At 38.6% G+C, this 21,547-nt stretch overlaps 1 protein-coding gene across 1 annotated transcript in view; it reads left to right on the top strand.

The window, feature by feature from the left end:
- Positions 1–21,547, top strand: part of LOC122652351 (187-kDa microtubule-associated protein AIR9) — a 56,462-nt gene that overhangs the window by 3,418 nt on the left and 31,497 nt on the right. The window contains exons 4-20 of the mRNA XM_043846065.1: positions 3,087–3,152; positions 3,308–3,379; positions 3,485–3,550; positions 3,653–3,715; positions 3,807–3,872; positions 4,777–4,876; positions 5,101–5,202; positions 13,470–13,702; positions 13,802–13,916; positions 15,589–15,709; positions 15,896–16,071; positions 17,813–17,948; positions 19,180–19,280; positions 19,397–19,444; positions 20,184–20,368; positions 20,473–20,590; positions 20,903–21,030. Coding sequence (XP_043702000.1) covers positions 3,087–3,152; positions 3,308–3,379; positions 3,485–3,550; positions 3,653–3,715; positions 3,807–3,872; positions 4,777–4,876; positions 5,101–5,202; positions 13,470–13,702; positions 13,802–13,916; positions 15,589–15,709; positions 15,896–16,071; positions 17,813–17,948; positions 19,180–19,280; positions 19,397–19,444; positions 20,184–20,368; positions 20,473–20,590; positions 20,903–21,030 — 1,896 coding nt within the window. The remainder of the gene's footprint in view (positions 1–3,086; positions 3,153–3,307; positions 3,380–3,484; positions 3,551–3,652; positions 3,716–3,806; positions 3,873–4,776; positions 4,877–5,100; positions 5,203–13,469; positions 13,703–13,801; positions 13,917–15,588; positions 15,710–15,895; positions 16,072–17,812; positions 17,949–19,179; positions 19,281–19,396; positions 19,445–20,183; positions 20,369–20,472; positions 20,591–20,902; positions 21,031–21,547) is intronic.

Here is a 21,547-nt window from a genome sequence, read left to right as displayed (position 1 = left end):
CCATTTTTCTGGTTCCAGTTCTGGTTCATCCATGATCTCCAATCTTGGGACTTGTTTAGGGCTCTTATTTCTTGTTTTAGTTTATTAGTAAGTTGTTTAAGCAGGATGGGATAAGATATAAATCCCAGTCCTGTTTTAAGTCAATTTCTTTTTATTTTATAGAGTCCTACTTGTAATATGACACTCTCAAAGAAGCTGGTCGATGGGAAGTTTCCTAGTCTGGTTCTGCTTTATTTTTCCTATTCAGTCTTTGATTAGATTTAGCTATCATGGAATCAGTCTCTCCACAAAGCGGGGGTAAGGCTTTGTACATTTGCCCCTCCCAGACCCTGCAGTTGTGGGAGCCTGATGCACTGAGATGCTCTTTTTTAGTCTATGATTAGATTTGGCCTCTCATGAATCAGTTATGAATTGTTATTACCCATAATTATAAATTAATGTAAGGGCTACAACCCTACCCCATGATTCTATGAATTGAATGAAGAAGCTTTGCTGCTGGTTCTGTGGATTTCAGAGCATTATTCTGTTGTGGATTCATTGGAAGGCCTGGTGGACTCCAGGCTAGGCTAGTGGGATTCCAAACCTGCAATTCAGGCAGATTCCTGAATTGGGTTTCCTTTCTTCTCTCTATCTTCTCCATCAATTTTCAGGTTAGAGAATTCTTAACTGTCTACTCTGCGGCTACTAGTTTCCTATCGTTCTTGATTTTTTGAGAAATGTCAATCCGCTACATGTGTTTTTGTTCTACTCAAATTTATTTATTAATCTGGTTTTCTAGTTCTGGTTTCAGTTCTAATTATAAACTGCTAAAATCAAATCGATTTCTAGTTTCCTAGTTGAACCTCGACTCTTCAAAATTTTAATTTTCTGGTTTGATTTCTTGACTCTGATCTCTGATTAGTGATTACTGTTTATGGTGTTGGCTTACTGTTAAATCATTGAATTAGATCATTACTTGAATCTGTTCTGAGCCCTTTAAAAGCTTGTTCAGGATTTTCTATTAATGGGAAATCTGATCCCTCTAAACTAAACACTCGTGACTCAACCAGAAGATCAGACCTTTCTGAACTGGTTTGATTAAGCTTTTGAATTTTCTCTCAATTCTTGTTTTGTTCCTTACATCCGTTTTTTTTTTTGGGGGGGGGAAGGGGGAGGGGTTCTAAATCCTGGCCAGTTAGGTGACTAAAACCCCATAATTAAACCTGTAGTTGAGGAATTCTAGGGAAATCATAGTATCAAACTTTTTGATAAAAGAAAAATATTAAATCTGGGGTTATCATGGTTCATGGCCTATAACATGCCTAAACTTGTCAACTGTAGCAAAAGAAAATGCAGCTGATGCAGCCAAACAACCTAGATTCCATATTAGGAATCAAAGATTAGATGGTTGCTCCTCAGGCTTTCTGAAATATTTTGGGAAAATTACAGTACCTGAAATCGGGTTTCACTTTACAAAATTAACCACCTAATCTTTCGTTAACTAATTTACCTAAGACAAAGATGGGTATTGCAAAACTACCCAAACAGTGTTCTCTGTTAACCTTCGAATTCAGTATTAATTGACTCAGACCGAAATACGGACATCACTCCACTGCCCGGGGCTTGACCAATGAGTTTCCCATGAAACAGTATTAATTTCACTTGTTTGATATCATCAAGGGTTCTATCTAATTAACAAGCAAATAAAAAAGAATAAGAAAGAAATGCTGATCCCAACCATATAAGAATCTGACTATCTGAGATTACGAAGACAACAAAATGGCAGCTCAAATGGAATCAACAGTTTTTCCCTATTTCAATTACTGGTCAAATGTCCCATTGCTCAACCTAGGACCTTGTCACCACTTATTGGATGATTATGCCTTCCCCTTTCAAAGTTTGATAATGAGACCAAGATTTTCAATCTGAGCATCATTTTTTTTTTCTTTGATGAATAAAAAATTTATTAATAGGGAAGATCCGATATAATGCATCAACAACACAGGGTTGAACCCACTCGTAACATAAAAATACAACAATTTTAGTCGTCCTTGAATGTTAAGCAAGGCATCTTTTTCCAATAATGTATTTGTTATAAAGAACTCTTAGCATTTGTAAATATGGCAAAATCCATTCCAGATTTCAAATCTTTTGATGTTCCATTGGAATTCGAAACCTTACTGTATTTCTGAAGGGTCCTAAGAATCTTAAACCCCATCCAAGTATTGCTTTTGAATGAACAAGGGCTTTCAAAGAATGTCTTGTTTGTTATCAAAAAAAAGAAAAAGAAAAAAGAATATCTTGTCACCTGGGATGTAAGTGGGAGATTCTCTTTTAAATTCTATGTACCCTTGTTAGAAGTGAAGTTCTAAATCTCGGTTTTGGCCAGCCCCGAAACCGAGATATGCTAGGTGTGGACCATATCTCGGTCGAAACCTGGTACTTTCTCCAAGCGAACTTGTAACCCTGGTTTTGAGATCCAGAAGTTTTTTTGCCCTGATTTTTGCTGTGCTGCCTATTTTGACATTTTGAACCAATCCATGCATTATTTTCGCATAAAAGCATTTACTTAAATGATATTTGAGTCCTGTTAATTTTGAGAGTTGTCATTTTATGTTCCTTTATTTTTCCGTTTGGTTCTTTTTGTTTCTTTTTTTATCACATCTCTTAAGGTGAATTTTTTTTTTTTGGGGGGGGGGGGTTGAGGTTTGTTTATGGTTTCGTTTGAAAGATTATTTAGGTGTTATTTGAAAAGGTTATTCATTCACCATCAATTGGTATCCAAGTTAATTATGAAATTTATGGCCAAAGTATTGACAATATGTTTGCCATGATTTATTAAAAAGAAGAAATGCCAGTCTGATGGATTTCTATTTTGAGAGTTATAGCCTAGTTAAGAATCTGGAGGATATATTCTCTTCAGACTAAGATTTATACCAGTAATGTTTTACTAATTACCTTGGAGAACCATACTTTTTGAAGGTCAAATTGCTTAGAAATCCTAAATGTGGTTTCCTTTCTTGTTTATGCATATTTTTATTGCTTTGATCAAAGATTGGGGTTCCCCCTTAGCTGTTCTGCAACATATTGATGCCCTCCTATTGTAGTTTGTTTATCTCAGGGACAACCTGTTATCATCATTGGAAGGAATCGAAGTTTTGAAGCGGGTGAAGGTTTGTTTACATAATTTTGTGGCAGAAAATTTTAAGTCCTTGTTGTAATTCCAGGGCTCCAGTGGATGCAAACTTTTCTCTGGACATATGTTTCTGTTGGCAGCTCTAGCCTTGCTTGCTCATAATTTTCTTACTGATTAAACTTTTTTTCCTAGGTTCTTGATTTGAGCTTTAATGATTTCAAAGGCCCTGGATTTGAGCCACTTGGGAATTGCAAATTCCTACAGGTTTGTGACTCTCTTGCATCGTCAGTGTCTCCAAGTGCACTATAAGGTTTGCGTTGCATGCGAACTTCATTCTGAAAAATGGTATGGAATGTGTTATTCATGCAGCAACTTTACCTTGCTGGGAATCAAATCACGTCTCTTGTGAGCCTTCCTCAACTTCCTAATTTGGAGGTATGTCTAGTAAAGTTAGCATGTTCTCATCTGTGTTTACAGCTTGCATTGGTAGGAATATCAAAACTTGGCTATAAGTTTTCAATAATTATTTTTTTCCAGTTTCTCTCAGTTGCTCAAAATAGGTTAAGATCTCTTGCAATGGCAAGTCAGCCTCGACTTCAGGTATGTTTCAAAGCTCTAGTTGATGTATTATGCTTGGCCTATAGTCTTCTTTTTTATTTATTTTTTGAACAATTCATTTGTTCTTCCTCAGGTATTAGCTGCAAGCAAGAACAAAATATCAACTCTAAAGGGCTTCCCACATTTACCTGTTCTTGAGGTTAGCTTTCTCATTATTTTGACACAGTGATCCTAACATTGGTAATCTTGTAATTGTTTTTCAAATGGGAGCACTGTTGTATTATTACTTGGAACTTCTAATTTTATTTTTGGTGTAGTAAGCCAAATGTCAAAGCAACTCATACTTGAGTATGTCTTCTTTGTTTTTATCTGTATGGAAGTATTATGGATTTCCCCCCCTCTGAACAACATCCTTTGAAATTTAAGTTTTCTAAATAAAAGCAGTGCAAGAAAAAAGAATGTCATTATGTGACGTGGCAGAGTGATTGCACTTAAAGTTGCGACATGGTTGGTGGGCAATGCTACTTTAGTAGATGATTTTGTAGTAGACTTTTCACCTGTAGCCCTATGTGATGCATATATGACTGACATTTGGAGCTGCCTATACTAGATTTGTTTTTATGCCACCTGGCATACCCTTTGGCTCACTAACTTCATCAATGAGTTGGCTACTTGGCAAACCTGAAGGGTGAAAAGCAGTTATATTATCAATCTATTGTTTTTCCCCCCCAATTGTGAGCCTGGTCTGATGTTATTTATTTATGGGTTCTGTAGGGAAGTTCAAAAACCTGTGGTGAAAGAAATAGTCAGATTATTATGGAGAGATGTTTTTGTTATTAATGTGTTATGACATCATTTAAAACGTTGAATTGCACTCTTCTTGTGAAATCCTCATCGTAGAGATGATATTTTACTTGGAAGAGGGTTTATGAATGTAACTTGGGCCATATGACATGTCTGATCTGTAGAACTATTCCAAAGGAATCCTCCTTTTTCATTTATTCAAGACATCAGACTAGATAGATATCATACAGGATCAAATAATATAACCTTTTGTTAGAAGATTGGTCAAAATCCTTAATCAGTATTAACATGATCTGCAGCATTTAAGGGTGGAGGAAAATCCTATTCTTGAGATGTCTCACTTGGAAGCGGCTTCAATATTACTTGTTGGCCCTACCTTGAAGAAATTCAATGATAGAGGTAATCTTGCTATGCTTGGCTGTGCATATGTATTTTGCTTCATTGTTTACAAGTGGACTTTTTTCTCAAGGCAACTTTTGTTTTCTATTTCAGTTTTTTCTTTTATGTTTTTTGTCAAGCTTATTTTCATAAATTCAGGAGCATATATTCACCCTATACCTCTTTTGTGAGTTGTAAGTAAATTTTCTCATAGTGTATTTCAATTTGGAAAAAAACACATGCAGATCTTTCTAGTGAAGAGGTTGAAATCGCCAAGAGATATCCTGCTCACACTGCTTTATGCATCAGGGAGGGGTGGGAGTTTTGTCGCCCAGAGCTTGTTGCTGGTGAGTTTTATACACCTTTGTTATTCGGGTTGCATTTTTTATTTTTCCTTCTGGCGCTGACATTGCAGCATTTTCCATTCACTTTGTTTTCCCCTTAACTGTAACAATAACAATAATATTCGGGTTTAAAAAAAAAATTGTAACAGTAACCCGTACCTTCTCCATCCTAGATAACCCTGGTTGATCCAGTTCAATTTTTGCTACTGGATCGGTATTGATGGATCCTGGTATCCATAGCAGTGAATCCTGTCAATCCAATCCGATCCGAAATGCCAAGAGTTAAAATAATGGTGTCACACATCAAGCATAGTTGTTGTTTTAGAGTCGGTGGTTATGGGTCTTTGTTTTTTATGTTTTTGGTTGTAATGGGCTCAATTATACAGACAGAAGTTTAGTACAAGGGGAGTGCATGAACTTCTAGTCTTTTCCTATTAGCATCAGGAGTCTAATAGGTTGTTTAATCTTTAATTTCTAGTCAGTTCAAGAGGTTTTTTATGCTCTTTTCAGTCTATTATTGGTCAAATAAGTAGTGGTTTGAGTTGCATTAGAATTAGGCAGATTCTAGTCCCAGTGGGAGTCAGATTTTGAGAGTTAAATATAAGCATAGTACTCTACGCTCTGCATATACTGATATACGAGGTGATTGAATAAAATTTATTTTCCTAGTTTCCTTGAGTGGTTTGACTGCTTTTGAATAGTTGTTTATGGCTGGGAAGTATCTTCTCTGGTCTCCTTCCTCCTTTTATCGATTTCTATTATTATTCTCTTCCTTTCTTATTCTCAGAGTTACTGTTCACATATATTGTTCATGGTCCCATAACAGTGCTTATTTCTTCTTCTTTTCCTGTTCTCTTCTATATCTAAAGACCTTATTTAATCTGATGCGAGCTACTCACTGCCACTTTTCCTTTGTAGTTTACTTTTAGAAAATCCTTAAGTCCATAACCCTAGGCTGTGCTACATCATTAAAACTTGCGCCTGGATTCCTGTTGTTGAATGTCAGGAATTCTGTGGAATCAGTAATGGAATTTAAACTCTCGTCTGACTACTCATAAAAACCTTGTGTTTTCACTTTTCCTTGACTTCATGTCGATGGACTGGGCAGTTTCTTTGAACATTTTCTTTGGTATCCTCTAAATCTAATGTTGAGTGAATTGGAGGTCTATCCTGTGGGACAATCATACTTGTCAAGGCGTCCAGGCACCTCTCTCTCACCTTCTTTTCTGATGTCGCCTTGGTTTTTTACCCCCTCGATCGTCTTGGTTTGCCTAGGTGCCTTGACAACTATGGAGACAATTGCAATATTGCACCTGCTACCTTTTTGACTTCTGTACCTGCTTCATACCATGAGGGATGCTTTTCTCCATACGTATGCAATATTTATATTTCCTACTCTCTGTCACAAATTTTCAGTTTTTTTATATTAAGAAAAATATGGTTTGGTTTGGGCAAGTGAAATGCTAATTGATCATTAGCTAAATTTGAGGAGAATTTTGCATGAGTACATAGAAGTTCATGTCTTCATGAGAGATGCCAGTGGTCTGGCATTTATAAGAATCGTATTTAGTGGATGTTAGGCCTGTAATTCAATATTGAATTTTTATTGGTTTGAGACAAAACTATGGAGGATGAGTATTTGGCAGGATGGGTATTTAACATAGCAGTTTGTGGAGTTTCTGCTGCATGCAACTCAGGAACCTCTTCAGACTATATCCCCTGAACTTCTATAGCATTTTTTTGCCAAAATCAAAGACTTGGAAATGGAGGGTTTCGCTTCTGTGCACATTTGAATGTGTATACGCATCAATATATGGATTTATGCATGAATAACATAGAAGAATTCAGACCTATAATGTGCACGTGGAATTATTTCCAAAATCTCCTTGGGTAGATCCACAGATCTTAGGACCAATATCCGGTCGGAGAGGAAACATCATGGATGATCTAAGATGCCATCTGTTTTTCACACTAATTTTTTTTCCTTCTATTCTCTCAATTTGCCGAAAAGGCCTTCCCTTAGAATGTGGCAACAATCACTGCAAAGTATTTTTTGGACATGAAGGTATATGAATTGTTAGAAGTTGTGAAATAAGGGTTTTTTGTCAGGGTTCTTTTGACAATCGATTATTTGTTGATTGTTTTCTGCTTTACTTGTTTCCATGGTTGACAGAAAGAATATGATGACTGAGGTTGTATCCTCATCCTCTCATTGGATCACAGAGAAGAAACTTACAGGGGCTGCAAATTTTCAGCAATGAAAGAAAATTGTGCATCTGGTTTTGGCTGGTCGTGAACAGCAAGATCACCTCACAAAGGTGAAGCCTGCTGATGATACTACATGGGATACTGTTGATGCCCGCATTCTTGGGCAGCTTCTGCATTCGATGGATAATTCTATTGCTAATCTCGTTACCAATATCCGGTCTGAGAGGAAACATCATGGATGGTCTAAGATGCCATCTGTTTTTCCCACAAAGTTTTTTCCTTCTACACTCTCAATTTGCCCGAAAGGTACTCCCTTAGAATGTGGCAACAATCACTCCAAAGTATTTTTGGCCATGAAGGTATATGGCTCTTATCTCATGAGGCATGCCATGGCAACAATCACGGAATCACCACAAGAAATGTTTGGTCAAGAAAGATATGTCCCTTATTTCATGAGGCGTGCCCCCTAACCCCAAATGTTAACAAAACAGGAATTTCGTGAATGGCTTGAATGATCAATGAGATCAGTCAAGCTCTCTATTTATAATAATAATAATAAAAGAGATTACAAAGGGAAATACTGTTCACAACACTGTTCACGTGAACAGTGTCACAGCCCAAATTACAATTCTACCCTTGTTCAAAAGTACATAAATAAAGCATAAATAAAATACCAAAAATACCCTTATAATATCAGGTAACACATCTCAACACTCCCCCTCAAGTTGGGGCATAGATATCACACATGCTCAACTTGATTAGACTAGGATAAAACAACTTCCCACTCAACCCTTTGGTGAAGACATTAGCCAGTTGATCTCCAGACTTCACAAAAGGGATATAAATCTGCCCACTCTCTAACTTCACATGTTTGGTACGGTCATGCTGCACTGGATTGTGGGCAATGCTAATTGCTGCTTTGTTGTCACAGTACAACATCATTGGAAGATGAACAGAACCACGGATATCAAGGAGTAAACTCTGAAGCCACAGTAACTCACATATGCCCTGGGCCATAGCACGGAATTCAGCTTCAGCACTAGATCTTGCCACAACATTTTGCTTTTTACTCCGCCATGTGACCAGATTTCCTCCAACAAAAGTACAATAGCCGGAGGTAGATTTCCTGTCAGGGTGACCACCCCAGTCAGCATCTGTGTAAGCCTTAATGCGAAGATGGTCACGAGGAGACAAAAGGATCCACTTTCCTGAAGCTGACTTCAAGTAATGGAGAATACGAAGAACAGCAGCCATGTGAGTGGAATAAGGATCATGTATGAACTGGCTCACAAGACTCACAGCAATGGTAATATCTGGTCTGGTGTGGGAGAGATAAATCAGCTTGCCCACTAATCGTTGATATCTGCCCTTATCAACAGGTTCACCATCCTTCTCTTATAGACGGGTAGTAGCTTCCAAGGGAGTGTCACAAGGATGACAACCAAGCAAACCAGTCTCTGATAGTAAATCTAGAACATACTTTCTCTGGGAGAGAAAGATGCCATTTGGAGAATGGGCAACTTCAATCCCAAGAAAATATCTTAGCTGTCCTCGATCTTTTATGTCAAATTCCCGTCCCAAGAAAGCCTTCAGGTGAGAAACTTCATCTGTATCATTACTAGTCACAATTATGTCATCAACATAAACTATGAGAAGAGTGACCTTTTCTCCCTTTCGCTTGATGAATAGAGTGTGATTAGCATTACTCTGTTTGTATCCACAGGAGACCATGGCTTTATGAAACCTACCAAACCATGCCCGTGGAGATTGCTTCAACCCATAAAGTGCCCTTTTGAGCGTACAAACTTTCCCATGGGTCTTGTTAGAGGAAAAACCCGGAGGAACATCTATATAAACCTCCTCTTCCAACTCCTGATGAAGAAATGCATTTTTTACATCCAATTGCTGTAGGTCCCAGCCAAAGTTGATAGCACAAGACAGTAAGACCCGGACAGTGTTTAACTTCGCAACAGGGGCAAATGTCTCCTGGTAGTCGATCCCATAAGTTTGAGTGAAGCCTCTGGCTACAAGCGTGGCTTTATATCTGTCTACTGTTCCATCTGGTTTCTACTTGACAACAAATACCCATTTGCACCCGACTGGTTTCTTACCCGAAGGAAGAACAACTAGCTCCCATGCCTTATTTTTAAGTAAGGCCGTCATTTCTTCCATCATGGCTGCTTTCCACTTTGGATCTGCAATCGCCTCCTGCCATTTCTGAGGAATAGAAACAGAGGAACAAGAAGAAACAAATGCACGATAGGAAGGAGATAAAACACCATAGGAAACAACATTGGAGATGGGGTGTTGGGTGCATGACCTAACGCCTTTACGAACAGCGATAGATAAGTCAAGGGAAGGATCCTTACCAGATGATGTAGCAGGGTCTGGATCTGGATCAAGTGCAGACAATTGTGGAGGTGGTATGGTGGTGGTGGTAGTCTCCACTTGTCCTGTGCGCTCCCGGGTATATACCTTATCAACAGGGATTTGACTGACTGGTCTACGCTTCCCCTGAATAGGAGCCACTGTAGGAGTTGAAGTTATAGAGGGCTCCCCCTGAATAGAAGTCGGAAGAATAGCAGACACATCTTCAAAACCCTGATCCTGCTCCCCCTGAAGAGGTGTCTGGGAATAATATGACAAGGACTCATGGAAGACAATATCCATGGAGACAAAAGTACGACGAGAAGGTGGATGGTAACACTTGTATCCTTTCTGGGTTGCAGAATAGCCCAGAAGAATTCATCGAATGCTCTGTGGATCAAATTTCCCATGAGGATGATGATTGCGGACATAGCAAGCACAACCAAAAACTTTGGGGGGAACCACAAAGGAGGAGGAACTCTGGAGGAGATCAACGGGGGAACGACCATCAAGGACACGGGTAGGCACACGGTTGATGAGATAAGCAGCGGTAAGAATGGCATCACCCCAGTAGTGAGAAGGAACCTGCCGTGCAAACATAATGGCCCGAGCTACCTCAAGGAGATGTCTATTTTTCCTTTCAGCAACCCCATTCTGGGCAGGTGTGTCAACACAGCTGGTCTGATGGACAATACCATGTGCAGCCAAATAAAGTTGGAACTAACCCTCCATGTACTCTCTGCCATTATCACTGCGTAAAATGCGTAAGGTGGCATTGAATTGGGTCTGAACCATACCATGAAATAACTGAAAAAAGCGGAAGACCTCACTTTTATGGCTCATTATGTACACCAAGGTGGCACGAGTATAACAATCAATAAACGAGACAAACCATCGATGACCAGAAAGGGAAGTACAATGGGCAGGGCCCCACACATCAGAATGAACCAAAGCAAAAGGAGACTCACTTCTTTTATTTAATGAAGAATAACTGGAACGAGTCTGTTTGGCCAAAACACAAGCCTCACATAAAAACTCATTCCTATTACAATGCTTAATCAAGTGCAGAAACAAAAGAGACAAAGTACTAAGTGATGGATGACCAAGTCGACAGTGCCAGAGATGAAGGTCAGGGGACGAGGTGGACTGTAAATGATGAGCTGTAGAGGAAGCCGAATGCAAAGTAGAAGGCTGACCTGGGTCAAGTAGAGACCACCCTGCATCTTACCACCCCCAATCGTGCGTCCCGTCTCCAGATCTTGTATGACACAATGAGAAGGGAAAAAAGTCAGTTTGCAGTTTAGATCTCTAGTTAGACTACTAATAGAGAGAAGGTTGGTAGAAAAGGATGGAACATGCAAAACAGATTTTAATGAAAGGGTAGGTGAGCAGCGTATGGAACCCTTCCCATTAATAGGAGAAAGGGAACCATTAGCTACTCGAACACTGTCTTTGCCAGAAGATAGAGAATAAAGATAAAATAAATGAGAGGAGCCAGTCATGTGGTTAGTGGCACCGGAATCTATAATCCAAGGACTGGATACAGCCGATGCACACAGACTACTGACTGGAGTACCTGAGGCAAAATTAGAACCAGGAGGAGCAGCAGGTGCAGATGCCGTAGTGGAGGCAGCGGAAGAGGCCTGTAGCATGCGACGGAAAGCTAGGAGCTCATGCTGATTAAGCCCAATGTCAGATGAAGGAGCAGCAGCAACAGTAGTAGGAGAATCAGCCATATGAGCCTTGGGCTTAAACTTCCCACGGGCTTTCTTTTCCTCAAAATCAGCAGGCTTCCCATGGAGCTTCCAACATTGCGCCGTAGTATGATAGAGCCTGTTGCAGTGTTCACACTTGACAGGACCTTTAGGGACAGCAGTACCACCATCAGTAGTGGTAAGAGGAGGAGTACTGGAAGCAACTTGCAAGGCGGATCGATCAACAGTAGAGGAATGCAACATAGCAGCCCGGCAAGATTCCTCATTATGAACTAAGGCAAAGGCCTGCTCTAGGGATGGAAAAGGGGACTGCTCAAGTACTTGCACCCAAATAGGATCAAACTCCATATTTAGTCCAGCCAAAAAATCATAGACACGTATTTTGTCAACGTGTTTGCGATAGGCAGCCAGATCAGTAGCAGTAGAGGGCTGATAGTTGGAGTAATGATCCAATTGCTGCCACATGTTCTTGAGGGCAGCATAGTATTTGGAGACAGAGAGCTCTTGTTGGGTAGTAGCATTAGCCTTCTTTCTAATCTCATAGACCTGTGCATCATTCCCCGTGCGACCATAAGTCTCTTTGGCACCATTCCAGATAGTATGGGCTGTGTCCAGTAGAAGAAAATTGTCTGAGATATCCCTTTGCATAGAATGGATCAAGTAGGACATCACCATCGCATCATTAGATAACCACTGGTTGAGTTGAGAACCCTCTTCCACTGGTTTAGTTGTTGTCCCAAGAAGATGGCCAGTGAGGCCACAACCAGCTACTGTCAAATAGGTAGACCGAGACCACTTCAGGTAGTTAGAGCCATCAAGTTTGATTGGGGCAGCAAGGGGAAGAAAATCAGTCCGGGGCTGGCCATCAATGCCAGAAGAGGCCGAAGAAGAATCAGAACCAGTCATTGCAGCAGGTAACCAATCTTCAATGAAGCAGCAAACAGCCAAAAAACATCCAAAAAAAAATTCTGGAATCGGCCCCCAATAAAAGAGGGCTGTATTGAAGCAAAAATCTCAGATATGTAGGCTGGGAATGATGTCGAATGAAGGCAGCAAGGGTGCCAATCAAATGCAGCAGGAACCAGCAGCCCAACCCCAAGATCGATTAATGGCAGGGTTTTGAAAAAAAACCCTGAGAAGAGAGATCGATAGGGGGCTGGGGTCTTCAACCAATCTGATGAAGTGAATAGGGGCTGAGAACAATATCAAATAAAGATCCCACAATAGAAGATGTAGCCGAAACAGATGTAGAGGCCTGATCTCCAAAAAAAATAGGAATCTTCAAATCGCAGACAGTTCTTCAGCTCCACTCGATCCAAAAAAGAGGCATAAAAAAGGAGGTATGTTGGGGCAGCAGCTAGATCATTACGATCACCTCCGTAGTGCTGCCCTGATGGGAGAAGAAGAACCAAAAGAAAGGAAGAAAGAAGAAGGAAGAAGCTCGATGGAGGGAAGGAGAAAAAAAATCGAAGGGAGGGAGGTGGGTTTTGAAAACCTAGATCAGAGTGTATTTGGCTCTGATGCCATGTTAATAAAACAGGAATTTCTTGAATGGCTTGAATGATCAATGAGATCAGTCAAGCTCTCTATTTATGATAATAATAATAATAAAAGAGATTACAAAGGGAAACACTGTTCACGACACTGTCCACGTGAACAGTGTCACAGCCCAAATTACAATTCTACCCTTGTTCAAAAGTACATAAATAAAATACCAAAAATACCCTTATAATATCGGGTAACACATCTCAACATAAGCCAAAGTAGAACCATTCATCTTGAGCCATGCGACAGTAAGCAAAGAGTGACCTTGGTTGTCACATTGTGGTTTTATTTCTGGCTTGATTTTTCTCTCTTGGATTGGTGCTGTTCCTTGTACTCTCTTGTTTCTTGGTTTTCTCCCACTAGCAACATAGACTTTTATGGTATTTCATTTATCTGGAAGTGTTTTGATTTTTAATTTATCGGGCTCTTTTACAGATTCGACATTTCGGTTTCTTGTCGAACAATGGAAGGATCATTTGCCTCCTGGTTACTTGCTCAAGGAAGCTTCTGTTGATCAACCATTTGAAGAAGATGTTTGTCGCTGCCACTTCATTTTTGTGAAAGACCACACCTTAAGCACTGATTCTGAGTTAGTTCTGAAGTACCAATGGTTTATAGGAGGAAGAACTCCCACTAATTTTGTGGCTATCGCTGATGCAGTTGGGGAGGTAAAGAATCCCTGCTACATGTTACTGTATTCTAGACTTCTAACAATTTGGTATGCTTATTGAGATGTTAACTAATCCTAGAAACTGGTTGATAACCAGGTGTACTGGCCAAAGCACGAGGATATTGACAAGTTTTTGAAGGTTGAATGCACTCCTGTCTTGGCGGAGATTGAGTACCCTCCTATTTTTGCTGTATCTTCACCAGTTTCCCCTGGTATACTTACTGTTTGCATCTATGTGCTAGTTAAAATGATTGAAATGTCTCAAGATTGAGTGATAGCTTTAGCATTCCGATGGTCTTGCATTCATCGGGTTGCATATTATAGTTGTACATTCATGTTTGTGCAAGAGTTGTGTTGAACTGCATATAAACATTTTGTTGTAATTGTGGCAGTGCTAAACTAGTGCAGTAACGTATTTCTCGACACTAGTAATGGCTCAGTTTTTACTTCGCTGAACCAAGTTATTTACTTGTATTGATGTTTCTGATCTGTGATCTTTGTTATGTTTTGGGGGGATTGGGGGGGGGGGAAGTTAAAAATGAAGAATATGATTCTGAAAAAATAATAGAATATACTATTTTTCTTCAAGAATATATATATATATATTTTAAAATTTTGTGTTACTCTCTTCTCTGGAATTTAGATTATGAAGATCATAAAACTTATATACTAGTGGATAATAAATTTTGGTGTAATTACAATCTTCCAAAGTCTTTTCGCTTATATAGAAGAGGAAATGGATCGTAAAGTATTAGCAGATTCTTCCACACCATATCCTACCATATGCAGACCATATAATTGCTGCGTGTAATAGTTGATTCCAGGGCCTACAACAATAGGCCTTTAATAAGAGAACAAGAAGCATCAAAGATTTCGGATAGGATCCATGGGCTTTGGGATAGCAAGCACTAGCTCCCAGTGCGACTTCATAAGAAGGGGTCAAGGGTGAAATACTGGATAATGAGAGAGACGTAGTGCTTACTATGGTGCTTCCTTTGGAGCCCAGGAAAGGTCTGAAAGTACCTGCAGTGGAACTACCGAGCAGTAAAAGTGATTAAAAAAGGACCATGAAGCAGCAAGAGAACACTAGGAAAAAGGGAGAACTCCATTCTGTCCCATTCAGTGATGGGTTTCTACGAGCGTTACATTCCAGAAAACCAGAGATGACCAGAATAGCAATCAGAGAATCAGGAACAACCAATTTTTTGGTCAAATGCAATATTAGTATAGAAGAAAATAAAATCATATTTGGAGTGGATCCGACAGTTAGATTATGCAGATCATAGAATTCCCACTTGGACAAGGAAAACTCAGGTATGAAGAACAGTATGGAATCTCGACTTTCAGCACTTCAATAGAAGTCTAATGTCATAAAGAATTCAACGATCAGCGACAAAATAAGATCACATACTAGAAGTCCAAGTTTATCTGGGAAAAGTCAAACCACTAGTCAAGATCAGATTTTGACTCCTTAGAAGGACACAGTCTTCCAACCGATTGCTAGGTATGAAATTTGAGCAGGTTCTGATGGTTGGGTATCGAGTTTCTAAGAAATCCTTGAGTGAGTAGGATTTCAAGAAAACTTAGAAAAGACTGAATCTTTATGCAGAAATCAGCCAGATTTCAATTGTTGAGATGCCTTCTAATTGATTTAAGTTTACACATAAAGCCAAATTAAAAGTTATAGTTGTAAATTAAAACTGCTTGTTGATTGAATATGGCCAGCTAAATTGTTGTTTTTTGTCTAGGCTTTCCTGATTACAGATTAAAGTAGTAACTTTCTAATGTCTGCTCAAATGCTGGAGAATTTTTAATATTTATTTTTCTACATGATATCTCCCATCAATCTCATGTACTATTACCTGCGTCTGTTGTCTTGCGAAGGAACTGGATATCCAAAGGTTTTGAACTTGAGTGTACATGGTGAGCTTGTGGAGGGAAATGTGATAAAGGGCTATGCTGAGGTTGCATGGTGTGGTGGCACTCCTGGAAAGGGTGTTGCTAGGTGAGTTTTGTTAAGCATGCTTTTTCTGTGATTTCTCACTTGCAAGATTTTCTCTGCTGTTTGGATTCTATCAAGATGACTTTCTATAGACTATTTATCAGAAATGAAAAGTTTCTTGAGGAAATGATATGACTCTGCTTCTGTTGTCAATAATGTTTAAAGTTGTTTTCTCTAATTATCTTCCAGTTGGTTAAGGAGAAGATGGAATAGCAGTCCTGTTGTAATTGTTGGTGCTGAAGATGAAGAGTATCAATTAACCATAGATGACATTGATTCAAGTTTGGTGTTCATGTACACACCAGTAACAGAAGAAGGTGCTAAAGGGGAGCCTCAATATGCAATAACTGATTTTGTAAAAGCAGGTTCTTCTCCTCCTCCTCCTTTGTGTGTGTGTGTGTATGTTTGTGTCTTATTTTTATAAATTCGGCAGAGTGATTCCATCAAACCAAGCGACGACCTCTTATAAACTTACTAAAAAGAAATGCTTGTGAGAGGACAAACATATTCTCTATAGAAGGATTGGGCCACACCAAAAGAAATAGTTGGTAAAATACCTTCTTCTTATTTTCCTTGTTCTCATTATTCTCGTCTGTCATGGCAAAAGGTTCTCTAGGTAAGCACTCTACAAAGATGTCTCTAGGTGGGCCGAGGTGGCTGATCCTACAGTTGGGTGGGTTGATCATCGCCATAATTTCTTCTCTATGTCAGCATCCTTAGAGAGGTATCTCTAGATGTGCTGATATTGCCGATCCTGTTGTTGGATGGATAGAGCACCCCTTGGAGTATCTATGTTTAAAATTTCTTTGTCCTTCTCAAGTGGATGGCCTGTCATCTAGTGGGTTCCCTTCATGCCTTTATACTTTCAAGTTTCACCAGTCAAAACTATGGGGGAATGATGTAGAAATTCTAACCATTGGATAGGTTGGGGACTATGTGGATTGGCCATATGTCAAGTCTTGAAGCCAATATCAATCATTGGTAATTTGTTATCATCATCTGTATGGAATTTGAACAAAATCAACCTATTGACTGTGCCTCATGTTGTACTTTTTTTTTTAGCTAGCACTTAATGCATGAATTAAAGGTAAATTTTTTCACAGTATCTGAGCACCAGCTGTGTGGTAGTCAGTTTTTAAAACTGGTTTAGGCATTGAACTGAAAAGGAGCCAGGGTTTGGTTTTGACCGGTCAAATGTAATTCAAGAGTGAATTAAAAAATTACAACTTGGAAAAAAAAAAAAAATGAGATAAAGAAAAGATAGGAAAGCATTAAACAAGAGGAGCACTAATTGGCACAATGGTTGATGCTTTTCTGCTCTAGTGGGAGGTACTGCTTTCAGTTTCTATAGGCGCAGCTTAACATAATCTTTACCCGAGGAAACTGTCGAAGTGAACCAGATGGTTTGATTCTGGTTTTAGTCCTGAATGGTTCTATGTCTAGACTGACTGAAAAAGAGGGCAGTTCCAATCTAACTCTGTCCATTGTCCTTCTGGTCCGGCTTTGGAAACATAGAATAGGTAAAGAGTTGGTTCGTTGTCCAGAAGGCCTAGAAATTTCTCTTTACTGGTGCCTGTCCTAATCATAATCATCATCATTATTGTTGTAATTATTATTTTACTCAATATCAAACAACAACAACTCAGCCTTATCCCAAATAAATGGGGTCGGCTACATGGATCCTTTCCCTCCAATCATCTCTATTCGAGATCATACTTGATACAAGGCCTAAGCTATGCGTGTCTTTCCTCACCATTTCTCCTAGTGCCATTTTAGGTCTGTCCCTTGTTCTTTTAGTTCCTTCAATCTGAATCAAAGCACTCCTCTGTACTGGAGCATCCAAAGGCCTCCGTTGAACATGGCCATGCCACCCCAAACTTGAATAATTGTTATTTTATTTAAGTTTTTTTATATTGTTATTAAGGATCATGTGAGTTTTTGCTTGTTTCTTTTTATTTTTCCTCTTGGTATATTTTTTTCGGATAGGTTCTTTCTGTCTCTTGTTGTACCCTTTTTTTTTTTCTTTTTTTTTTGTTTTTAATCTTTTGAACCGTGAGCAGCCTCATTATTGGCTACTGATAGTTTTGATTTTTGTATGATTTGCAGCTGCTCCATCAGTCAATAATGTACGGATTCTTGGAGAAGCTGTTGAAGGAAATACTATAAGAGGGGTTGGGGAATACTTTGGAGGAAGGGAAGGTCCCAGCAAGTTTGAGTGGTTACGAGAGAGCAATGATAGTAGGTTTGTAGTTTTTTTTTTTTTTGTTCCCCCTTGTCTTTCCTGACTATTATATGCTTAAGCATTTCCTTTTGCTACTTCACTTCTATGCAGCAATCTGTGACAATGGTGCTCAATTTTGTGAAGTTAGAAAGTATTTGTGATCTATCATTGTGTCTAACACAAGACAAAACTTTCATCATACTTCTCCTGAGCTTACTTACGTGCAATTCATTCTATTTTTCATGCATGTTTGCTTGTTTTGAGCATGTGCGTCAAATATTGTATACGTGAATCAAATACCTAAGAAACATTTTCCTTAATGTATGAAATACAATGTATGGATGTGTCTATGTTGAGCTTTCTGAAGTTGTGGTTTGCCTGTGATAGTATTATCAGAACCAAAGATCTACTTTTTTTTTGAGGGGGAGGGGTGTTCAATATTTTCTGGATACCTGTAAAACTTTTCTTCATTGTAAGGTGTCAATCTTGTCGTTTATGGGTGGTGTCACTTAATAGGTAGAGTTCCAGTTTCTAACTAAGGTTATTGATGGGTTATTTAAGATGCATATTCTGTTGCCCCGGATGTAGCTTTCTCAAGAGTGGCTCTTTTGTTGTTAGTGACTGATATAATTATTAAAAATTGGAATTGTGATTTGTTAACTCCGACAATTCTTTGAATTTAGACAGTATTCTAGTATCTATAGAATATTGCTGATTAGCTTTTCTTGAGGGGTTGGGAGTAATATGTGGCCAGAACATTTCATGTTTGGCTCCTGGATTTTGTACTTTTTCATGATCTGTCTGTTGTATTACTGCATTTGTAATGTCCTGTGGTAGCTTCTGCTTCTGTAAATTAAATTTCTTAACTCTTACTGGTATAAGATTTTTGGACTTCTTGTCAGCTAAAGTTTTTAAATATGTTAACATTTGATACCATATACTTGGGTTCAAACTTCGAAGCCTGCCTTAACTATTTAACATGCTTCCCTTTAAGGTGAAAAAAGGGTAAGAAATAGTTTCATGCGTTTCTAGATAAATTGGTTCATCTTAAGTTTGATCCTTTGTCCACAATTAAAGAATTAGTCATAAGAACAACCATTCCTGCAAGTTTATTATTAACTGTTTCGCATTATTATGTTTCTAGTTTTACCGTGAATCAGCTTGTCAGTTCTTCAATCTGTTCCTAAATGTAGCTGCTCCCCCTCTCTTCTTTGTCTTTGACAACGGAAATTTTCTCTATGACTCCCTGCAGTGATTTTGCACTGGTATCCACTGGGACTGCTGAGTATACCTTGACCAAAGAGCATGTGGGCCGACGCTTGGCTTTTGTATATATACCCATCAACTTTGAGGGTAAACTAATTCTCCTGTGATGATTGGGAATCCAATTTTCAATAACATTTTTGGACCACAACTGTGCTTAATTTTTATGTTGTTGTGTTCCTATTTCTTCAAATTCTTTTTCACAGGGCAGGAAGGGAAATCTGTATCAGTTGTCACTCAGATTGTAAAGAAAGGTACTTGGCTTAGTGTATTATTTGCTCTAATGATGACCAAAATTTCATGCGACATTTTTTTTTTCTGGAAGTTATTATCGAATGATGGGTGGTGCACTCTGATGCATCTGATGTCTTATAATACTTCTGACTATGATGTGTCTGATGTCTTAAAGTACTTCTGATTGTCAACAATTATATTGTTTTTGAGTAGAATGTCTTTAAACTGTTATATCAAATACAAACTCAGTACTTACTGCATTCTTTTAATCTCTCCAAGTAAGCCCTTGAAATTCAGTAGTGCTTTTCCCTCACATCTACGTATCTTCAAAATTTCTATGGTTCATCCTATCTATTTTCAAGGGTGAAGTATGGCTGGTCTTACTGCACACAAGATTGAATGCTTTATTTACATGCTCTGTATACACTTATTGGTGTGAATGAATGCTTCCTCCTAATTGTGGAAGGAAATAGCCTCCACAAATTTTTACCTGTTTCAGGCAATTGTTTATCCTCTTTCCACTTGTAGTATTATGCTCATTGATTTCTTGATACAGGAATAAGCTTGCTTCATGATTGTTCAATATCCTCTGGATTTGTGCATGCTTATGTTGCTTAAAAAATGGTCTTGGTTTTCGAGTTTTTTTGATCATTCTGAAAATTTTCACTTATAACATCTAAGTTGCATTCTAATAGTATTATTGTTAGCACACTGTTAATTATCTTTCTCTTTTTGTGTTCGTCTTGATCCAAATTCCAGCACCGCCAAAAGTCACTAATCTGAAGATAATTGGAGATACAAGGGAGGGGAATAAGGTTACTGTAACTGCTACTGTCACTGGAGGTACTGAAGGATCAAGTAGAGTCCAGTGGTTTAAAACAAATTCTTCAAAGTTGGATGGTGAGAATGGTCTCGAAGCTGTAAGCACGTCCAAAATAGCCAAGGTGAAGATTCAACTTCTCTTATTTATTATTCCTATATTCACAGCACTTGTCTGGTGCTTGTCTTCTTTATGCATTATGTCAACAAGGCTTCTACCTTTTTATAGGCTTTTCGTATACCTTTGGGAGCTGTTGGCTATTATATTGTTGCAAAGTTTACCCCCATGGCCCCAGATGGTGAATCTGGTGATCCAGCATATGTTATTTCTGAAAAAGCAGTTGAGAGTAAGTAGATTGGTCCTTTTGACTGTTGCAACTTCTAGTGGTGTAACCATATTCTTCTTCATCATCATCTTTGTTGCTCTTTTCTTAAGCCATGAATAGCGTTAGTGGCTCATTCTTCTATCCTGCATCTAAGTAGGTTACAGGTATTGACAGTGTCTGACTGAGAGAGATTTCTTGTCTCCAATTACCCTTTTTTACTCAAGTTTCATTTGGCATACAATTGTTATTTTCAGCTCTTCCACTATGTAAACTCCGTTTATCATACAATTGTGTATTTTTTATGGTACTGATAGGTTTTATCCTTAATTGCAGCTCTTCCCCCGAGCCTGAATTTTCTCTCTGTCACTGGTGATTATTGTGAGGGTGAAATGCTGACTGCATCCTATGGATATATAGGGGGTCATGAAGGCAAAAGTCTCTACAATTGGTATCTTCACGAGGTACAAACTTCTGCTGAGGGTATTGAAATCAGTTTTGTAGGGGCTGAGAGTTGTTGTTTTATTGAGGTTTTCTCTTTTTACTATGTTATACCTGAATACAGATTTTCATTTATAAAAAAGATCTACTTACTATACAAGAGCAGATATGCACATAGAGACTTGCTGCTTACAGACAGGATTTCTGGCTTCTTCTGTTTTCAGTGATGTTCATGTCTCTGAACTGTTTAATTACTGAATCCCATATATTTGCCTTTTGCTCTCTCAGCCTCTCTGAATGATATTTCATGATAAAGTTTTGAAAGCAACCTGGCTGATTGACCAATACTGCTATCCCCAATAGCAGCATTCTCACTTCTATGCTCTTCAGTCATATTGGGATGATGCTAGTATTCAGGAAATAAACATTGTGGAATGGTTTATATGGGAAGTTTTGCTTGAATATATTATAAAAAATAAAATGTAAGACGTCAGGAATTTCTTTCTTTTAACTTGGAAAATCAAATAATTTGTCATTTGT

Source organism: Telopea speciosissima, chromosome 2, assembly GCF_018873765.1.
Source record: "Telopea speciosissima isolate NSW1024214 ecotype Mountain lineage chromosome 2, Tspe_v1, whole genome shotgun sequence".
Classification (NCBI taxonomy): domain Eukaryota; kingdom Viridiplantae; phylum Streptophyta; class Magnoliopsida; order Proteales; family Proteaceae; genus Telopea; species Telopea speciosissima.
Note: the sequence above shows the minus strand (reverse complement) of the source record. Positions and strands in the feature narration are given on the sequence as shown.